General features: G+C 36.5%; 1 protein-coding gene across 1 annotated transcript in view; it reads right to left on the bottom strand.

Moving 5' to 3' along the window:
• The window catches only part of LOC150087340 (ubiquitin carboxyl-terminal hydrolase 20-like), a 561,531-nt gene that overhangs the window by 330,444 nt on the left and 215,779 nt on the right, over positions 1–15,308 (bottom strand). Inside the window, exon 9 of the mRNA XM_090372003.1 lies at positions 6,778–6,944. Coding sequence (XP_090228129.1) covers positions 6,778–6,944 — 167 coding nt within the window. The remainder of the gene's footprint in view (positions 1–6,777; positions 6,945–15,308) is intronic.

Here is a 15,308-nt window from a genome sequence, read left to right as displayed (position 1 = left end):
AACCACTTCCACTTCACCCCTCTGTTCAAAATACCTGTCCAGCTGAGCCTTAAACTTATTTAGGCTATCAACTTCCACGACAAGGGATGGAAGTCTATTCCACCAACCAACCACCCACTGGCTAAAGGCAAGTTTCCTCACGTCTATCCTACATCTGTCTTTTCTCAAATTGAATTTATGCCCTCTCAGGTGATTATTCTGAGCAAGAGGAAGAATCCCATCAGCATTGTGCATGCTCAAACCATTCAAGGATTTATACACCTCTATCAGATCACCTCGCCGGTACCTAGTGTCCAGACACTGTAATTTGCAAAACTTAAGCCTTTCTTCGTAAGAGCACCCCTTTGTTCCATTCGCTAATCTTGTTGCCCTTCTCTATACTCGTTCCAGCATCTCTACATCCTTCTTGAAATGAGGCCTCCAGACCTGTATACAGTACTCTAGGTGTGGTCTGACCATTGCCTTATACAAGGGAATAATCACCTCCTTATCCCTGCTAGAAAAATTCCTATATATCATCGACAATACACCATGAGCTACTCTTGCAGCCCATCTGCACTGCTCAGAAAACTTCATATCTGCCTGCACAACCACCCCCAGGTCCCTTTCATTCTCTACCACTGTCAGTGTAGTACCACAGAGTTGATACGTTGCTCTGGGGTTGCTGTTTCCCATATGTAGTACTTTACATTTGTCAATGTTAAACTTCATTTGCCACCTCTCAGCCCATCTGCTCAACCTTTCCAGATCCTGTTGCAGTAGCATAGTGTCAGTAGTGTCCTTGACAACCCTGCCAACCTTCGTATTGTCTGCAAACTTGGACATTAAGTTTGATATACCATCATCAATATCATTTATAAATACAGAAAACAATAATGGACCCAATACTGAACCCTGAGGGACTCCACTAATAATATTAATCAACGATGAGCAGTGTCCATTGATTACCACTCTCTGTCTTCTCTCCCTCAACCACCCCTTTATCCATAGCAGCAATTTGCCTCGAATGCCACATTGCTCCAATTTGTGCAGCAGTCTTCCATGTGCAACAGTATCAAAAGCCTTTCTAAGATCAAGTATATAATATCAAAGTTATTCTCTGCATCCAGTTCTTTTGTGACTGCATCATAGTAGCCAATCAAATTGGTCAGGCAAGACTTCCCTTTAACAAAACCATGCTGTGTCTGAGCTATAACTGAAGTCTTGTCTAGATGATCCTGCAGTGCTTCTTTAACCAGTGCCTCCATTAATTTTCCGGGAACAGAAGTAAAACTCGCAGGTCTATAATTATTTGTGTCACCCTTTGATCCTCCTTTGTGAACTGGGGTCACATTTGCACATCTCCAGTCCATGGGTACTTCCCCTGAGTCCAAGGAAGCTCTCATAATTATGGCTAAGGGTTTGCTTACTTCCTTTGCTGTCTCCTTTAATATAACTGGATAGATCCCATCCACCCCAGGTGCCTTTCTTGTATTTATCTTCAACAATTTCTCCTCCACTTTACTCTCAGTTATTACAAGATTCTCTAGCTTACTGCCAGAGTTGAATACACCTCTGGCATTCCCCTTGCTGAATAACTCCTCATGTGTGAATGTCGATGCAAAATATTCATTTAGTTTGTTAGCTGCCTGAGCAGGATTATCAACAGTTGAACCATCGATATCAAGTGGACCAATCTGATTCATCCCCTTCCTTCTAGAGTTTACATAAGTAAAGAACTCTTTGCTGTTTTTCTTTGCATCCTTTGCGAAAGATTTCTCGCAATCTGCCTTCGCCTGCCTAAACTCCTTTGTAACTTGGTTACACATGAACCTATATCTATCATAGACTTCTGTGTCACATGTTAATTTATATATATCCCATGCATTTTTCTTCTCTGCCATAAGTCTCATTAGTTCATCTGATATCCATTTAGGCCTAAACCTTGAACAATATTTCTTAGTTGGTATGTAAAGCCTAGTAGCTTCCAAGATAAGTTCTTTGAATTCCTCCCATTTTTAATTTGCTGTTGGTAACATCATTAGTTGGTCCCACTATATAGAATTTAAATACTGTCGCAGACCCTCGTAGTCGCCTTTACGAAAGCAAAAACCCTTCCCTTAACCCCTGATGGTAGATACCCCTTTGAGTAAATCCCACTTCAGCACGCTGTGATCACTGCCACCTAGTGGTTCGTTTATCTGCAGATTCTTAATGCATGAAGAATCACTACTGATAATCAAATCAAGAGTATTACTCCCTCTAGTTGCCTCCCAAACATGCTGATGTAGAAAACAATCATCCAGTAAATCCACTAAAGCCTTGCTAGTGTGTGAGTGATCAACCCACAAATTCCAGTCAATATCTGGGAAATTAAAATCTCCCATAAGACTCTCTGATTTACTGGCCCACTCTATTTCCCTCTACAGTGTCTTATTATACTCATCAGAGTCATTAGGCCTATAGCACACTCCTACTCCCAATTTTGATGTCCCAATGCTTATGTCACACCAAACTGACTCGACACTGCACTGTGCAGTGATGTCGACTGGCTTCACTTCTTTAGATTTTATGTGTTTCTTAACTAATAGCATAACCCCTCCTCCCTTCCTATCCTTTCTGTAGACATTATACTCCCCAAATTCCAGTTCTGCATTCCTTATATCTGTGTGACACCATGTCTCTGAAATCCGACAATATCTGCCTTTGATGTTTTGAGCAATACCTCAAATTCATCAAATTTATTTACTAAACTCCTAGCATTGGTGTACACGCAAGTATACATGCACCTGTTCTTTTTCTTAGCTACCCTAACACAACCTATGTGTTTATTTGTACCCCAATGATTCCCAGCAGTCTCTGAAATATCCTGCATCTTATTTTCCAGGCTGCAGCTCATTCCAATAGAAGCAGTGCAAGAATCACTTTCTCCTCTGACAGTGGCTACTGTTAATCTATTAGTCCTTGTATCCCCCCAATCTAGCAGTTTTCCGACCCACCTAACACTGCCTCGATAGCATCAGCAAACATTCTTGGACCCTTTCTATTTAAGTGTATCCCATCCCTGTAGAAGCAGTCTCGCCTGTTAACAAGTACAGACATTGGAGTATACTGACCATAAAAGATCGTGTATGGGATTCTAATATATTTTATCAACAGGGCCTTTAATTCTATCAACTTGATCAGTGATTCTGATACATCTCAGAATCCAGCACATTTGACATGGTGATTTCTTTGGAGTTCCTTAATGACATTCTGAATTTTTCTTATTGGGGTGTGAAAATGTAAATTCGGTCTGAAGGACAGAATGCACTTTGGAAATCTGGGAATATTACATTGCATGGAGCTGATAAAAGAAGAATCTGATCTATGGCTATTTGTATGGCATATATCTCAGCAGTGCATACACCATATTCGATCAGAAGTTGCCACGATAAAATGTGATTCAACTTTGATATCAGGTTTAGAACCAACTGTATATAGAGTATAGACAGAATTTAAGTGGCAGACAGAATGCAAAGCAAAGGTATTGCATCACACAATAATAGCAAGGTATTGTACCATCATTTCTATAAATATGCCATTGGAAGGGTATACATGCTCGTTTGTATCCTGTTTTGCGGAGGTGTAGGCACGGCTCCACATGTTCAGTTGACACAAAGAAAAAAAGTGTAGCTGTTGCTCTGTCCCAGGAAGGGCTTTCTATGCATGCTATCGCTGATAAAATAGCCACCAGTCAACAGTATCCAGGGTGCTGAAATTAAAGTGTGAAACCGGTGATGTGAAGAGAAGACCTGAATCAGGCCATAACAGTGACTCCACCTTCCCAAGATCAATATTTGAAAAATTTGAAAGCTATGCCTTCGTAATCGCCATGCTAGTGCTCCTGATCTAAAACTGGACTTTGAGATGGCCTCTGGTGTTGAAACAAGTGCACGAACTATTCAAAGATGGCTTTCAGAATGTGGTCTGTATGCCTGTTGTTGTTGTTTGTTATTTGGTTTTTAGGAGCATTAGCAACTAAGGCCATATTGCTCCGGGATATGTGGTGGTCATTCCCTGACCTTTCTGCATCCTCCGTATTTGGTAGTCACGGGCTCGAACCCCGGTCTATCAAGAAGCGTGTGCTACGCACTGCTGCTCCTACCCACCTGGCTACGGAGGCACCCTGCATGCCTATTAGCCCAAGAAGAAGTCTTTGTTGACCCAACAAATGAGGAAGAAGTGACTTGCTTGGGCTAAAACGCATGTTTCATGGACAAAAGAGCAATGGGACACTGTCATCTTTTCTGACGAATCTAAATTCTACCTGCATGGCGCGGAGGCATACCATCCTGATTGCATAACACCGACTGTAAAGTTCCCCGCCGGTCAGATGGTCTGGGATGCATAACAAGTAAAGAGGTGGGGCGAATTAAGTTTATTAAAAGAATGGTGAATGCAGAAACCTACACTGCTACCTTGGAGGAGTGCCTGAAATCGTTTTTAGGGATCACCGCACAGACATCCAAAACTGCATTTTCCAAAAGGACTCGGCACCTTGCCACACAGCAAAATTGGAAAGTTTTATGCTATTTAGATTTAATGATGAGTTTGTCTTCTTGTCTCACAAGGCTTAAAACATACTTACACAAATGTTTTCCCATCGTTTTTCTCAATTAGGGTGCAGTCATACCTCAAAAATGCTGGCATTAGTGTTGGACTGGACTGGCAACAGTCCACATTTGAACCTTATTGAAAATTGCTGGTACATAATGTCATCTAAAATTGCTCAGAAGAAGCCAACAAGTAAGATTCAGCTGCAGGAGAGCACTGTAAGGGTGTGGTACCACGAAATTGGGCAACTGTATATCCAGAAGTTGATTAACACTATGCCAGATCGTTGCAAGGCTGTAACTGCAGCTCGAGGAGGAACAACAAAATATCGGGGACTTAATTTGCTGATTTACAGTACATAATACAATTACATTAACTTGTCATTTCAGTTTGTACATGTAAATGCAATAAAATGTATGTTTGGTTGTCATGATTGCCATTTCTACGATTTCTTATATTTCCATTAACTACGCATTTTATCCTTTGGGAAGATATTTATGGCAATTAAGTATATCAGGTGGAGTGTTTTTATTGGATTTCATTCACAGAGATATATATCCCATCTAACAAATGCATTTTGAACTTCTGCAACCCACAATGCAGTGCAAAACACATTATTTGCAAAATTCACAAGTGATGCAACACAAGTTTAAAAAAAAAGGGGCTGTAATAGAAACATGTTACAGCATGCACATTTTCATTTAACATTCAGAGACAGTTTCCATAAAATTTAGAAATTATCGATAATTACCCCATTATTAAACTTATTTTTATCAATTCATATTATGCTATGATTGATAAATAATATATTAACACTCAAAAGTTTATTAAATAAAAATTATTGAATTAAAACATATGATGACTAATATTGTTTCATTTCTGATGGCTAATTTTACAAGTGGTGGAAGGAGGAGATATAGTTGTATTGAACTGTTTTTTTTTTTAAAGAATGAATGTAAGGCTAGTTACCAAGCTTGTTTTCTTTTTCCTCCCCTTTTCTTACTAAAATATATCTATAACCGCTAATCAGGTCTTCCAATTTTTTTTTTTTTTTTTAACAGCTTCTTTCAATGTTCAGATCCTTATCAGAAACCACTGTTGCCAAACAATCAACTGTTTGATAGAAGGCTGATGATTCCTCTATAGAAATTGTTATAGGTGAATTTTCTGTTTGTTCAATGTATCCATCATCGAGCACCAAATCATGCATTCCTATTAAATCTTAAACTATTAACTGGCATTCAGGGATAGACAAAAGTTCACTGATGTTATGTATTGCAATTTCATCAAATCTTGGGCAAGCTGCACAATCTCTTCAGTTATTGTGGTGACGCAGGATACATAACTTTCAGAAGGACTAACCAATTTCAGTCAAAACTTACTACAAACTCTATTTGTATTGAATAGTGTCGACGTTTTCCATGTATGTCCTGTATATTTCCAATAGTGTTGTTCAGGTTATCTTTTAGAATGACTGAATTCTAACTTGGACTCCAACTGTTGTATTCTCCATTAGTTTTGTAAATATTTCACCTTAAGCATTGCTGTAAATCTTGATTGATAGGTTGTAAAACTGGTAGCATATACAGCATCAGCCAAAAAAAAAAAAAAAAAAAAAAAAAACCTTCCTTATTTCACCCATCCATTTGCTCCAAAACTTTGTCTCCACTTCTTCCTTGAATTTATTTAAGCTGTCAACTTCCATAATGACAGATGGAAGTTAGTTCCAGCAATCAACTACCTGCTGGCTAAAGGCAAATTTCCACATATCTATTCGACAACTGTCTTTCCTCAATTTCAATTTATGCCCCTCTGGTTTGTAATCTGAGCAAGAGGAAAAATCTCAGCAGCATTGGGCCTGCTCAATCCATTCAAGACCTTATACATCTCAATCAGATCACCTTGCTGGTGCCTAGTCTCTAGATGCTTCAATTTGCAGAACTTAAGCCTTTTTTTTGCAAGAGCACCCCTTTGTTCCCCATCAGCAGTCTTGTTGCCCTTCTCTGTACTTGTTCCAGCAACTCTATATCTTTCCTAAAATATAGAGTATCTTTCCTTTTTTCTGAGAACAGATTTTGAGATGCATTACAAATCTGAGTACTTAGATCTATAATTTGTCATCTAATTAATCTGTTGCTCTGCACATGGCACGCATTATAAAAATAAAGGACCCACTAAAATCTATAAGTGAAATATATTTACCTCAGCATCCATCCAAACATCCAACTTAGCCAGCCCTGATGACTATATACATCTGTACATGCTCCAGCTCCTTTCTGCCCTCCTTGTGATGCATGCAACATATGCAAGTGGTCTCGGTTGGGAATAGGAAGAGAGAGATCCTGAAATGTCTCTTTAGTTGTGGACAACTGAAATAAAGGGATTAAGGTGTAATGTTGTGGCAATATAATTTCATAATAAGCATAAATTAATTCTAAGGATGACACTGTGCTAAAGTTATTTATTAATCATACTACGAATTGACAAGCAACTACAACTCTGCATGCCACATTATAAATATCCATAAAATAATAAGAACAGTCATTAACAAAGAGCTAATAGCCAACAGAGAGTTGAATGGTAATTGGAAAAAACTGTATAAAGGACTCACAAGTAAGAATGACGGACAGTGAAGAATGGTTAGTCTGGTGCAGCAACAAGCAAAATCCTAGCAATGACTATCACACAATTCTAATTTTATGCACTCACAAAAGAGCAAGACTGCATGTAACAAATAATGATTGGCAGTGGGAGAGTACAGTGAACCAAAATGCTGCAGAACAGTTCACTCAGTGACAGTTGTTGATGAGGTGAATTAAGATGGCTGCCTCGGGAGGGTAGTTGGTGGTGGTGATGTGACATTCCTGCTGAGAGATCAGGAGGAACAGGCAGATCTGTACTGTGGGATGCAGGTAGATCTGGTTTTGACCCATGATGTGAACTGAGTTTAAGTGAATATAGTCATCACAAACAGTTTATATCTGAAGAAAGTGATTCACACGAATAAACATTGATATATTTGCTGAAATTTGGATACAGAACTGAAATAATAATACATAATTCATAAAATTTTACCTCTTGGTGCAAATTCTTAACATGTCTGTCCAAGACATCATATAGGCATTAGAATTTGATAAAATGACAGTAAAAGTAATAACTTCAGTAATAAAATTAAACTATTTGTAACACAGTTAATTTATCATTATCATGTAAGCTGCTAACTCATTTAAATAAACTCTGCTATGAGCCAGTGTTAAATCATTAGCCTCCTCTTAGACATACACAGAAGGTTCTGATTTAGTCACTTCCACATATTAAGTCTCCAAGGCATTCTTCACAATTTTAGAACTCTAGCATAAATAAATTTAACCGCACTAATAACTTAGCCTGTAGATGAGGAGGGAGGCTATTAGGTTTATTGACTAAAAGCTGGAGAATATCTGGTTAACTGTTCTCACTTTAGAGTCTGATGTCAGAAAATAATGTTATATTTCTAAAATTCGTAACTATTCTAGGCTCAACCATATATAGTAATTTAAAAACAGATGTCAACTTAGAAGAATCTCTGCTTAAACATGTAAACAAAAAGCCTAGGGACAATTTTAAACATGAACCACTGATATTGAGTTGAAAACTGCAAACTGTTATGAAATCATTTCAATCCAGTTAAACAGTGGATAATTAATGTATTATAATTGGTAGTATTGTTGATATTATCATTTATGTATTTTTAATTATTTATTTTTATTTGTTTTTTTTTTAATGGTAATCTATAACACTCTAGAAGCATATATGCTTGAGGGCTCAGAAGACAAAAAGTAGTTGCTTATGTAGACTGAATTACTATGGATTATAATTTTCAGGACAAACAAAGATTCTAATGAACAGAACATGATGGGATAAATGAAAGAGAAAGTTATTTTGGTGAGAATTCAAATTCTGAAAACCACACATTTCATGTGACTAATTACACACAAGACAGACACACATGGAAAAATAATTCTTCCTATCTGAATGGGATTTCAACCCAAACCTTTTCCAAACTGTGTAGTTGGTTGGTTATTGGTTTATGGGCTTTATAGCGCAAGGCCATAATGTGCCTATCCAAACTGTGTTATAATCATAATTCTACCCACAAGGGTAAACGCATGCTTAAACACTATGGAAGAAAGAGGTGAAATTACAGATATGGAAATACAGAAGAACAGTACCCATAGAGATAGCCATAGAAAATAAAGTATTAGTAAGGCCAAATGATGCAGAGAAGCAAACTTATCTGCATTAGCCAGAAAAAAAAAAAAAAATTAAATAAACAAAATAACTAAATAATAAAAAATTAAAAAAACATAATAACAACCATTATTTTCTTATCTTTCAATACTTATACAAGAAAAAATTCTAATTGGTAATTGGTATTAGTATAGCTATATAGTGCAAGAAAGCCAAAGACAGACTTTGGTGCACTAGTCAAAAGAAAAGAAAAAAAAAAAGCTAAATAAGAAAACACAAATTATACACTTCCCTCCTCATGTAGATAACTATCCAGTTGACCTTTAAATTTCAAACTGTTAGTCAACTACCTGTAAAGGCAACTTGTTCCAGCAATCAAGTCTAAACCTCTTCACCTGTAAATTAAATTTACAACACCTCATTCTGAAATTCTTTATAACAGACAAAATTCTCCTTCATTCATTTTACTAAAATCTCTGAGCCTCATAAACCTCAATCAAGTCCTCTCTAAGGTGCCTGGTTGCCAAGCTCTGTAATCCACATAATTGGAGTCTTTCTTCATATGATCGCCCATTTGCTGATCTCACTCACCATGTGAGTTGCCCTTTTTTGGATCCTTTCAAGAAGCTCAGTCTTTTTTCATGAGGTCTCAATACTTGAGCATAGCATTCCAAATGGTCTTACAATTGCCTTATACAGTGGGATTATGACCTCCCTATCTCTACAGGAAAATGTTTGATAAATCATCGATAGACACGATGGGCTTTCCTGGCCACCTGTTTATCCTACTCAGAAACTTTGTGTCTACCCATATTGTAACTCCCAGATCCTCTCTTACTCTACAGTTTTTAATTCAACCCCACAAGTGTATAATTTATTTTGGGGTTGCTATTCCCCAAGTGTATGACCTTGCATTTTACTGCAATTAAAACATAGATGCCACATTTCTGACCATTCTTGAAGCCTGTTCAAGTCATCCTGAAGGAGTGCTGCTTGGCACTGGTCATTAATGATTCTCCTTATCTTTATGTCTGCAAATTTTGACATCACGCCCTTTATTCCTTCATCAATGCCGTTTATGAAAATCAAAAGCAACAGTGGTCCAAGAAATGATCCTTGGGGGAATTCCAATTCTTATATTACACCAATCTGAAGTACATCCATTGATTACAACTAGGGTTAACAATACCGGTCAAAATCTCAATACCAGTATTTCGGTATTTTTAATTTATGAAACCGGGATACCAGTATTCCAAAAACAAATGTTTTTCTCAATAAATTTTGATGACAATTAGGTGCAATAAAGTAAGGAAAAAAAAAACAAGTACTGTAATTACTTGAATTCATGTTTTAAATAAACTTTTATTGCAATAATAAATATTATGAAAAAAATCATTAAAATACAGTTATTCTAAAAACAAAGAAATACATATTGTTACTGCAAAGTTTAGTTATGTTTAAGCATCCACACTACCTGTCCAAATAAAGTGAGCGCTTAAGAAACATAAACAATCAATAATATGATCGTTTAAAATGGATCTAATTTTGGTGCATACAGTATTTGATTAGTGGCAGAAAATGGCATTTCAGATTCTATTCTGGTACTGAGATAATTGTAGATAATCTCAGTCCATATTTTCTAGGCTTTGAACTTTTTTAGGAAAAATAGTTAAAAGTACAGTGGATTCCGGTTATTTGGGCCACCAGTTAATCGGGGCAGCCGTTTATTTGGGGCAAATCTTAAAAAACAGAAACCAATCGAGAAAATAGCCAATGTTTACTTCGCTTAATTGGGACAAAATGCCATTTAATCGGGGCAGGAGACCGCAGCACCGAAGATTACCCTACGATTGTCTCCGACCGTACAACATAGTTCGGTCGGATTTCTGGAGGTCACAACCATAAAACAATAAAAACAATTAACAGTCACCTGTTTATTGGGCTTTTGTGTTAGTGAAATCTATCATAAACTGATAGTAAAGTCGATCTTATTGAATTTGTGATAATACCGACAGCTGGAATTCTGTGGGTTATTATCGTAAAATGTGTTTACACTTCTGTGGAATCTTCAATCATATAAAAACAATAATTTTCAGAATCTTCTCTTCATTCCTATTTTTAAAGCTTTGCAACTCGTTACTCAGTTCTCACTTGCACGTATTGTGTTACTTGCAATTTGTGTGCCGTGTTTTTTGTTATTGATTGCTTATCTTTTTACTGTTTTAAATTTTAACTCCCACCCACAAATGTCAGTGAACAGAAATGTCAACTAGTTCGTATGTACATATTACAGTACGTATTAATTATTCCGATTATCACGTATATTCTTCCGAATTTCACATATCATTTAATTTTTTAATTGGTAAGGTAATAAAAGGTAAATTTGTGCTTAATGTATCTTTACTTTTATAGCCTGTGGATAATATTCCTCCTATTTTCGCTAATTAGAATTGCTGTTTAATTGAATTAAAATTCAGTTCACAAACGTGATCACAATAACCGGCGCTTATTACACATCGCATAGTGAACGGTACTTTACAATGGTGACTCCATCGTAACGTGAATTTTAACTCCCACCCACAAATGTCAGTGAACAGAAATGTCAACTAGTTCGTATGTACATATTACAGTATGTATTAATTATTCCGATTATCACGTATATTCTTCCGAATTTCACATATCATTTAATTTTTTAATTGGTAAGGTAATAAAAGGTAAATTTGTGCTTAATGTATCTTTACTTTTATAGCCTGTGGATAATATTCCTCCTATTTTCGCTAATTAGAATTGCTGTTTAATTGAATTAAAATTCAGTTCACAAACGTGATCACAATAACCGGCGCTTATTACACATCGCATAGTGAACGGTACTTTACAATGGTGACTCCATCGTAACGTGAATTTTAACTCCCACCCACAAATGTCAGTGAACAGAAATGTCAACTAGTTCGTATGTACATATTACAGTACGTATTAATTATTCCGATTATCACGTATATTCTTCCGAATTTCACATATCATTTAATTTTTTAATTGGTAAGGTAATAAAAGGTAAATTTGTGCTTAACGTATCTCTACTTTTATAGCCTGTGGATAATATTCCTCCTATTTTCGCTAATTAGAATTGCTGTTTAATTGAATTAAAATTCAGTTCACAAACGTGATCACAATAACCGGTGCTTATTACACATCGCATAGTGAACGGTACTTTACAATGGTGACTCCATCGTAACGTGATTTGATCGTACAGTGAACCAATTGTGGGGGGGGGGGGGGAATTGTATTTTTAACTATGTGGAACTTCGGATAATTGGGGCAGCCGCTTAATCGGGCCAAGATACAATAGTCCCGATGCGTCCCAAATAACCAGAATAGACTGTATTTCATTAATTTCTGACTCAAGTTCAGATTTTAAAATCTCATTGGAATTTCTTATTTTGGAAAGAATTTGAGGAACACTGATGTTCTGTTCCATGTTGGTCTTCCATGGTTGAATTATGTTCATCATTTTCTAAAGGAGAAAGACGTTTTATTCGGCGAAGTATAATTTTCACTATAGTATCTTTACTGAGTCTGGGAGAGAGCAAAGAGTGCAGTTAAGGAATTCTTCACATATATAAATGCAAAGAACAGAAGGACAAATCAGATTGGACCCTTATGTAATGGACGTGGAATAGGATTAGATAACATAGCCAAAGTTGCATATGAACTCAACAGTTACTTTGCATCGATATTTACATAAAAAAAACCCTTTGTGTCAATGAGGTATTATGGAAGTGAAGTTGAAAAAAATGTAATTAATGATGTTGAAATTTCAAATGATTATTTAATGAGAACTTTTGTGCCTACAGGCAAGTAAGCTCCTGTGGTTGATGGCACATACCCTATAATCATAAAGGAGGCGGCAAGTGAGTGTATTGAACCATTAAGGCTAGTTATGAGAGCATCACTGGACAGGAGAGATTCCATTGGATTGGTATAAATTGGAACATAAAGGCGGTTCTAGGAGTGTAACGGGAAAATACCGACTGGCCAGTCTAACTTCAGTAGTAGGGAAAATCATGGAGGCAATGATCAAGGTTGTAATTCAGGATCATTTAGATGGAAATGGAATTCTGTGGGATACACAGCATGGTTTTGTAAAGGGAAAATCATGTTTAACAAATGTGGTTAGCCATTTTGACAAGTCACTCATGAGCTGGATTTAGAGAATAATTTCGACATTGTTTATTTGGATTTCAGCAAAGCATTTGACTTAGTCCCACATGAGTGGTTACTTTATAAGTCGAAGCAGGCTGGAATCAGGGAAAATCCTCAGATGGATAGCATGATGGCTTGAGGGTACCAGGCAGTGGGTTGTGATAAATGATTATTCCTCAGATTGGGTTAATGTAAGTAGTGGGGTTCCACAAGGATCACAATTGGGAGCACTGTTGTTTTTGATTATCTTAAATGACATCTACGAAGGGATGGAGGGCGTGAGGTCTAAACTTGCAGATGATGTAAAGATCAGTAGAGTAGTTAATGATTGCCGGCCAAGCAGAGCTTCTTCAGAGTGATCTAGATACATTTCCGGGATGGTCAGAAAAGTGGCAGCTATGCTTTAATTCAGCAAAATGCAAGGTCTTACACCTGGGGAACAGCAACCCCAAAATAACTTATACACTTGGTGGAGTTGAACTAAAGTCAGTAGTGGAGGAACGGGACTTGGGAGTTAAGATACGGTCAGACATGAAGTTGTCCGAGAATTGTGGACAGGTTGAAATATTGTATGGTATCCTATCAATGATTTATCAAAAATTTGCTAGTAGAGATAACGATGTCATAATCACATAACAGTTACAACCCTCTGCTTTCTGCCTGTTGATTTTTACAATCACCCATATGATTCACAATCCATCTTAGAATCTTTCAATTTTTCCAATAATCTCAACATGTTCCAGATTATATAGTAATCTCTCAATTCCTTGTCAACAAGTGCATTATTTACATATAACATCATGGTCACCTCACTTTTATTACACTTCTCTTCTTCCTCCAATAAATAAATAAAAATAAAAAAATATGGGGGGTTCATTTTTAAAAAAAAAGGGGGAAGAAAAAGAAAAAAAATTGTTCTGCTACCATGAATACAGAGTGCAAGAATCGTTTTATCTTAAAACAATTAATTAATCACTGTCAGGTCACATTCTAAATAAGGTTTTTCCTTATTTGTTATTCTGATTTTATATATTGGATAATTTTACCTTATTTTAAAATCAACTTTTCCCATAATCTCACTGATAACACTAGTTTACAAATTTCAGTTTGTTCACTGGGGTTTGAATTTCAATAGGTCCTACTGCCAAAACATGTTGCTGTGATTTCAAATATGAATTAGATTTTTTTCTATCACATCCAGATACATCACGATTTAAGAAATAAAAAAAGTATTGTTTTTTATGAAAGTATATAACTCTATTGTATTTAGTAATGACAAATTGATAGGATTACATTTTCATATATCAAAAAATACGTAAATACTAACAAGTATTAATCAAAATTCTAAAACCTTTATTAATCAGACCTTCATCTCTTTGTTTGAAAAGAATGTTTAATTGTTTTTCTTTTATGTACAGTGTCAGGTTTCTCTCTTTTTAAACACCAGCAGTAGTCGGCCATCGTGCTTGCATTCCACCTTCCCTGGTACCTCTGCTCCATTTCCTTTATGTCCTGATGGAATCTCTCCTCGTGTTCTTCGCTCATCTGTGCAAGATTTTCGGGGAAAAAATCAAGATGGGCAATGCAAAAAGTGAATTTTGATGCTCATATTGTAACTTAAATTGCGAAGGTTTTCAAGCATATTTTGAACAATTTTCTCATATTCCTGTGATTTATGATTTCCTAGAAAGTTTTCCATTACACTTTGAAAAGCAATCCAGACTTCTTTTCAACGTCAGTCATAGTAGTTTCAAACTGACGTTCTAAAACCAATTTTCTAATTTGGGGACCAATGAAGATACCCTCCTTAAGTTTTGCGTTAGATAAACCGGGAAATTTACTGCAAAGGTACTTAAAGCAGTTGCCATCCTTATTCAATGCTTTAACAAATTGCTTCATTATGGCTAACTTGATATGCAGTGGAGGTAAAAGTATTTTATCTGGCTTCACCAAACTTTCATGCACAATATTTTTTGACCCTGGTGTAAGATTGTGCCTCCGAGACCATTGCTTCTTTGTCCAATGCAATGCTTTAGCTCTGCTATCCCATTCACACAAATAAAGCATGGCATTTTAGTGTACCCACCCTGCTGCCGCAACAACATACATAACACTTTTAAGTCTCCACATAGTTGCCATTCGTGATCTTCATATTTAATTTTCTCCAGAAGCAACTTTAGATTGTCATAAGTTTCTTTTAAGTAGACTAAATGAGCAACTGGCACAGATGTGTACTTATCTCCATTATACAAGAGAACACCTTTTAAACTAGTCTTAGAAGAGTCTATGGCATCTCCGTAGCC

Source organism: Mastigoproctus giganteus, chromosome 4, assembly GCF_048544385.1.
Source record: "Mastigoproctus giganteus isolate SK-2022 chromosome 4, ASM4854438v1, whole genome shotgun sequence".
In the NCBI taxonomy this organism is placed as follows: Eukaryota; Metazoa; Arthropoda; class Arachnida; order Uropygi; family Thelyphonidae; genus Mastigoproctus; species Mastigoproctus giganteus.
This window is presented reverse-complemented; position numbering and strand designations above follow the sequence as displayed.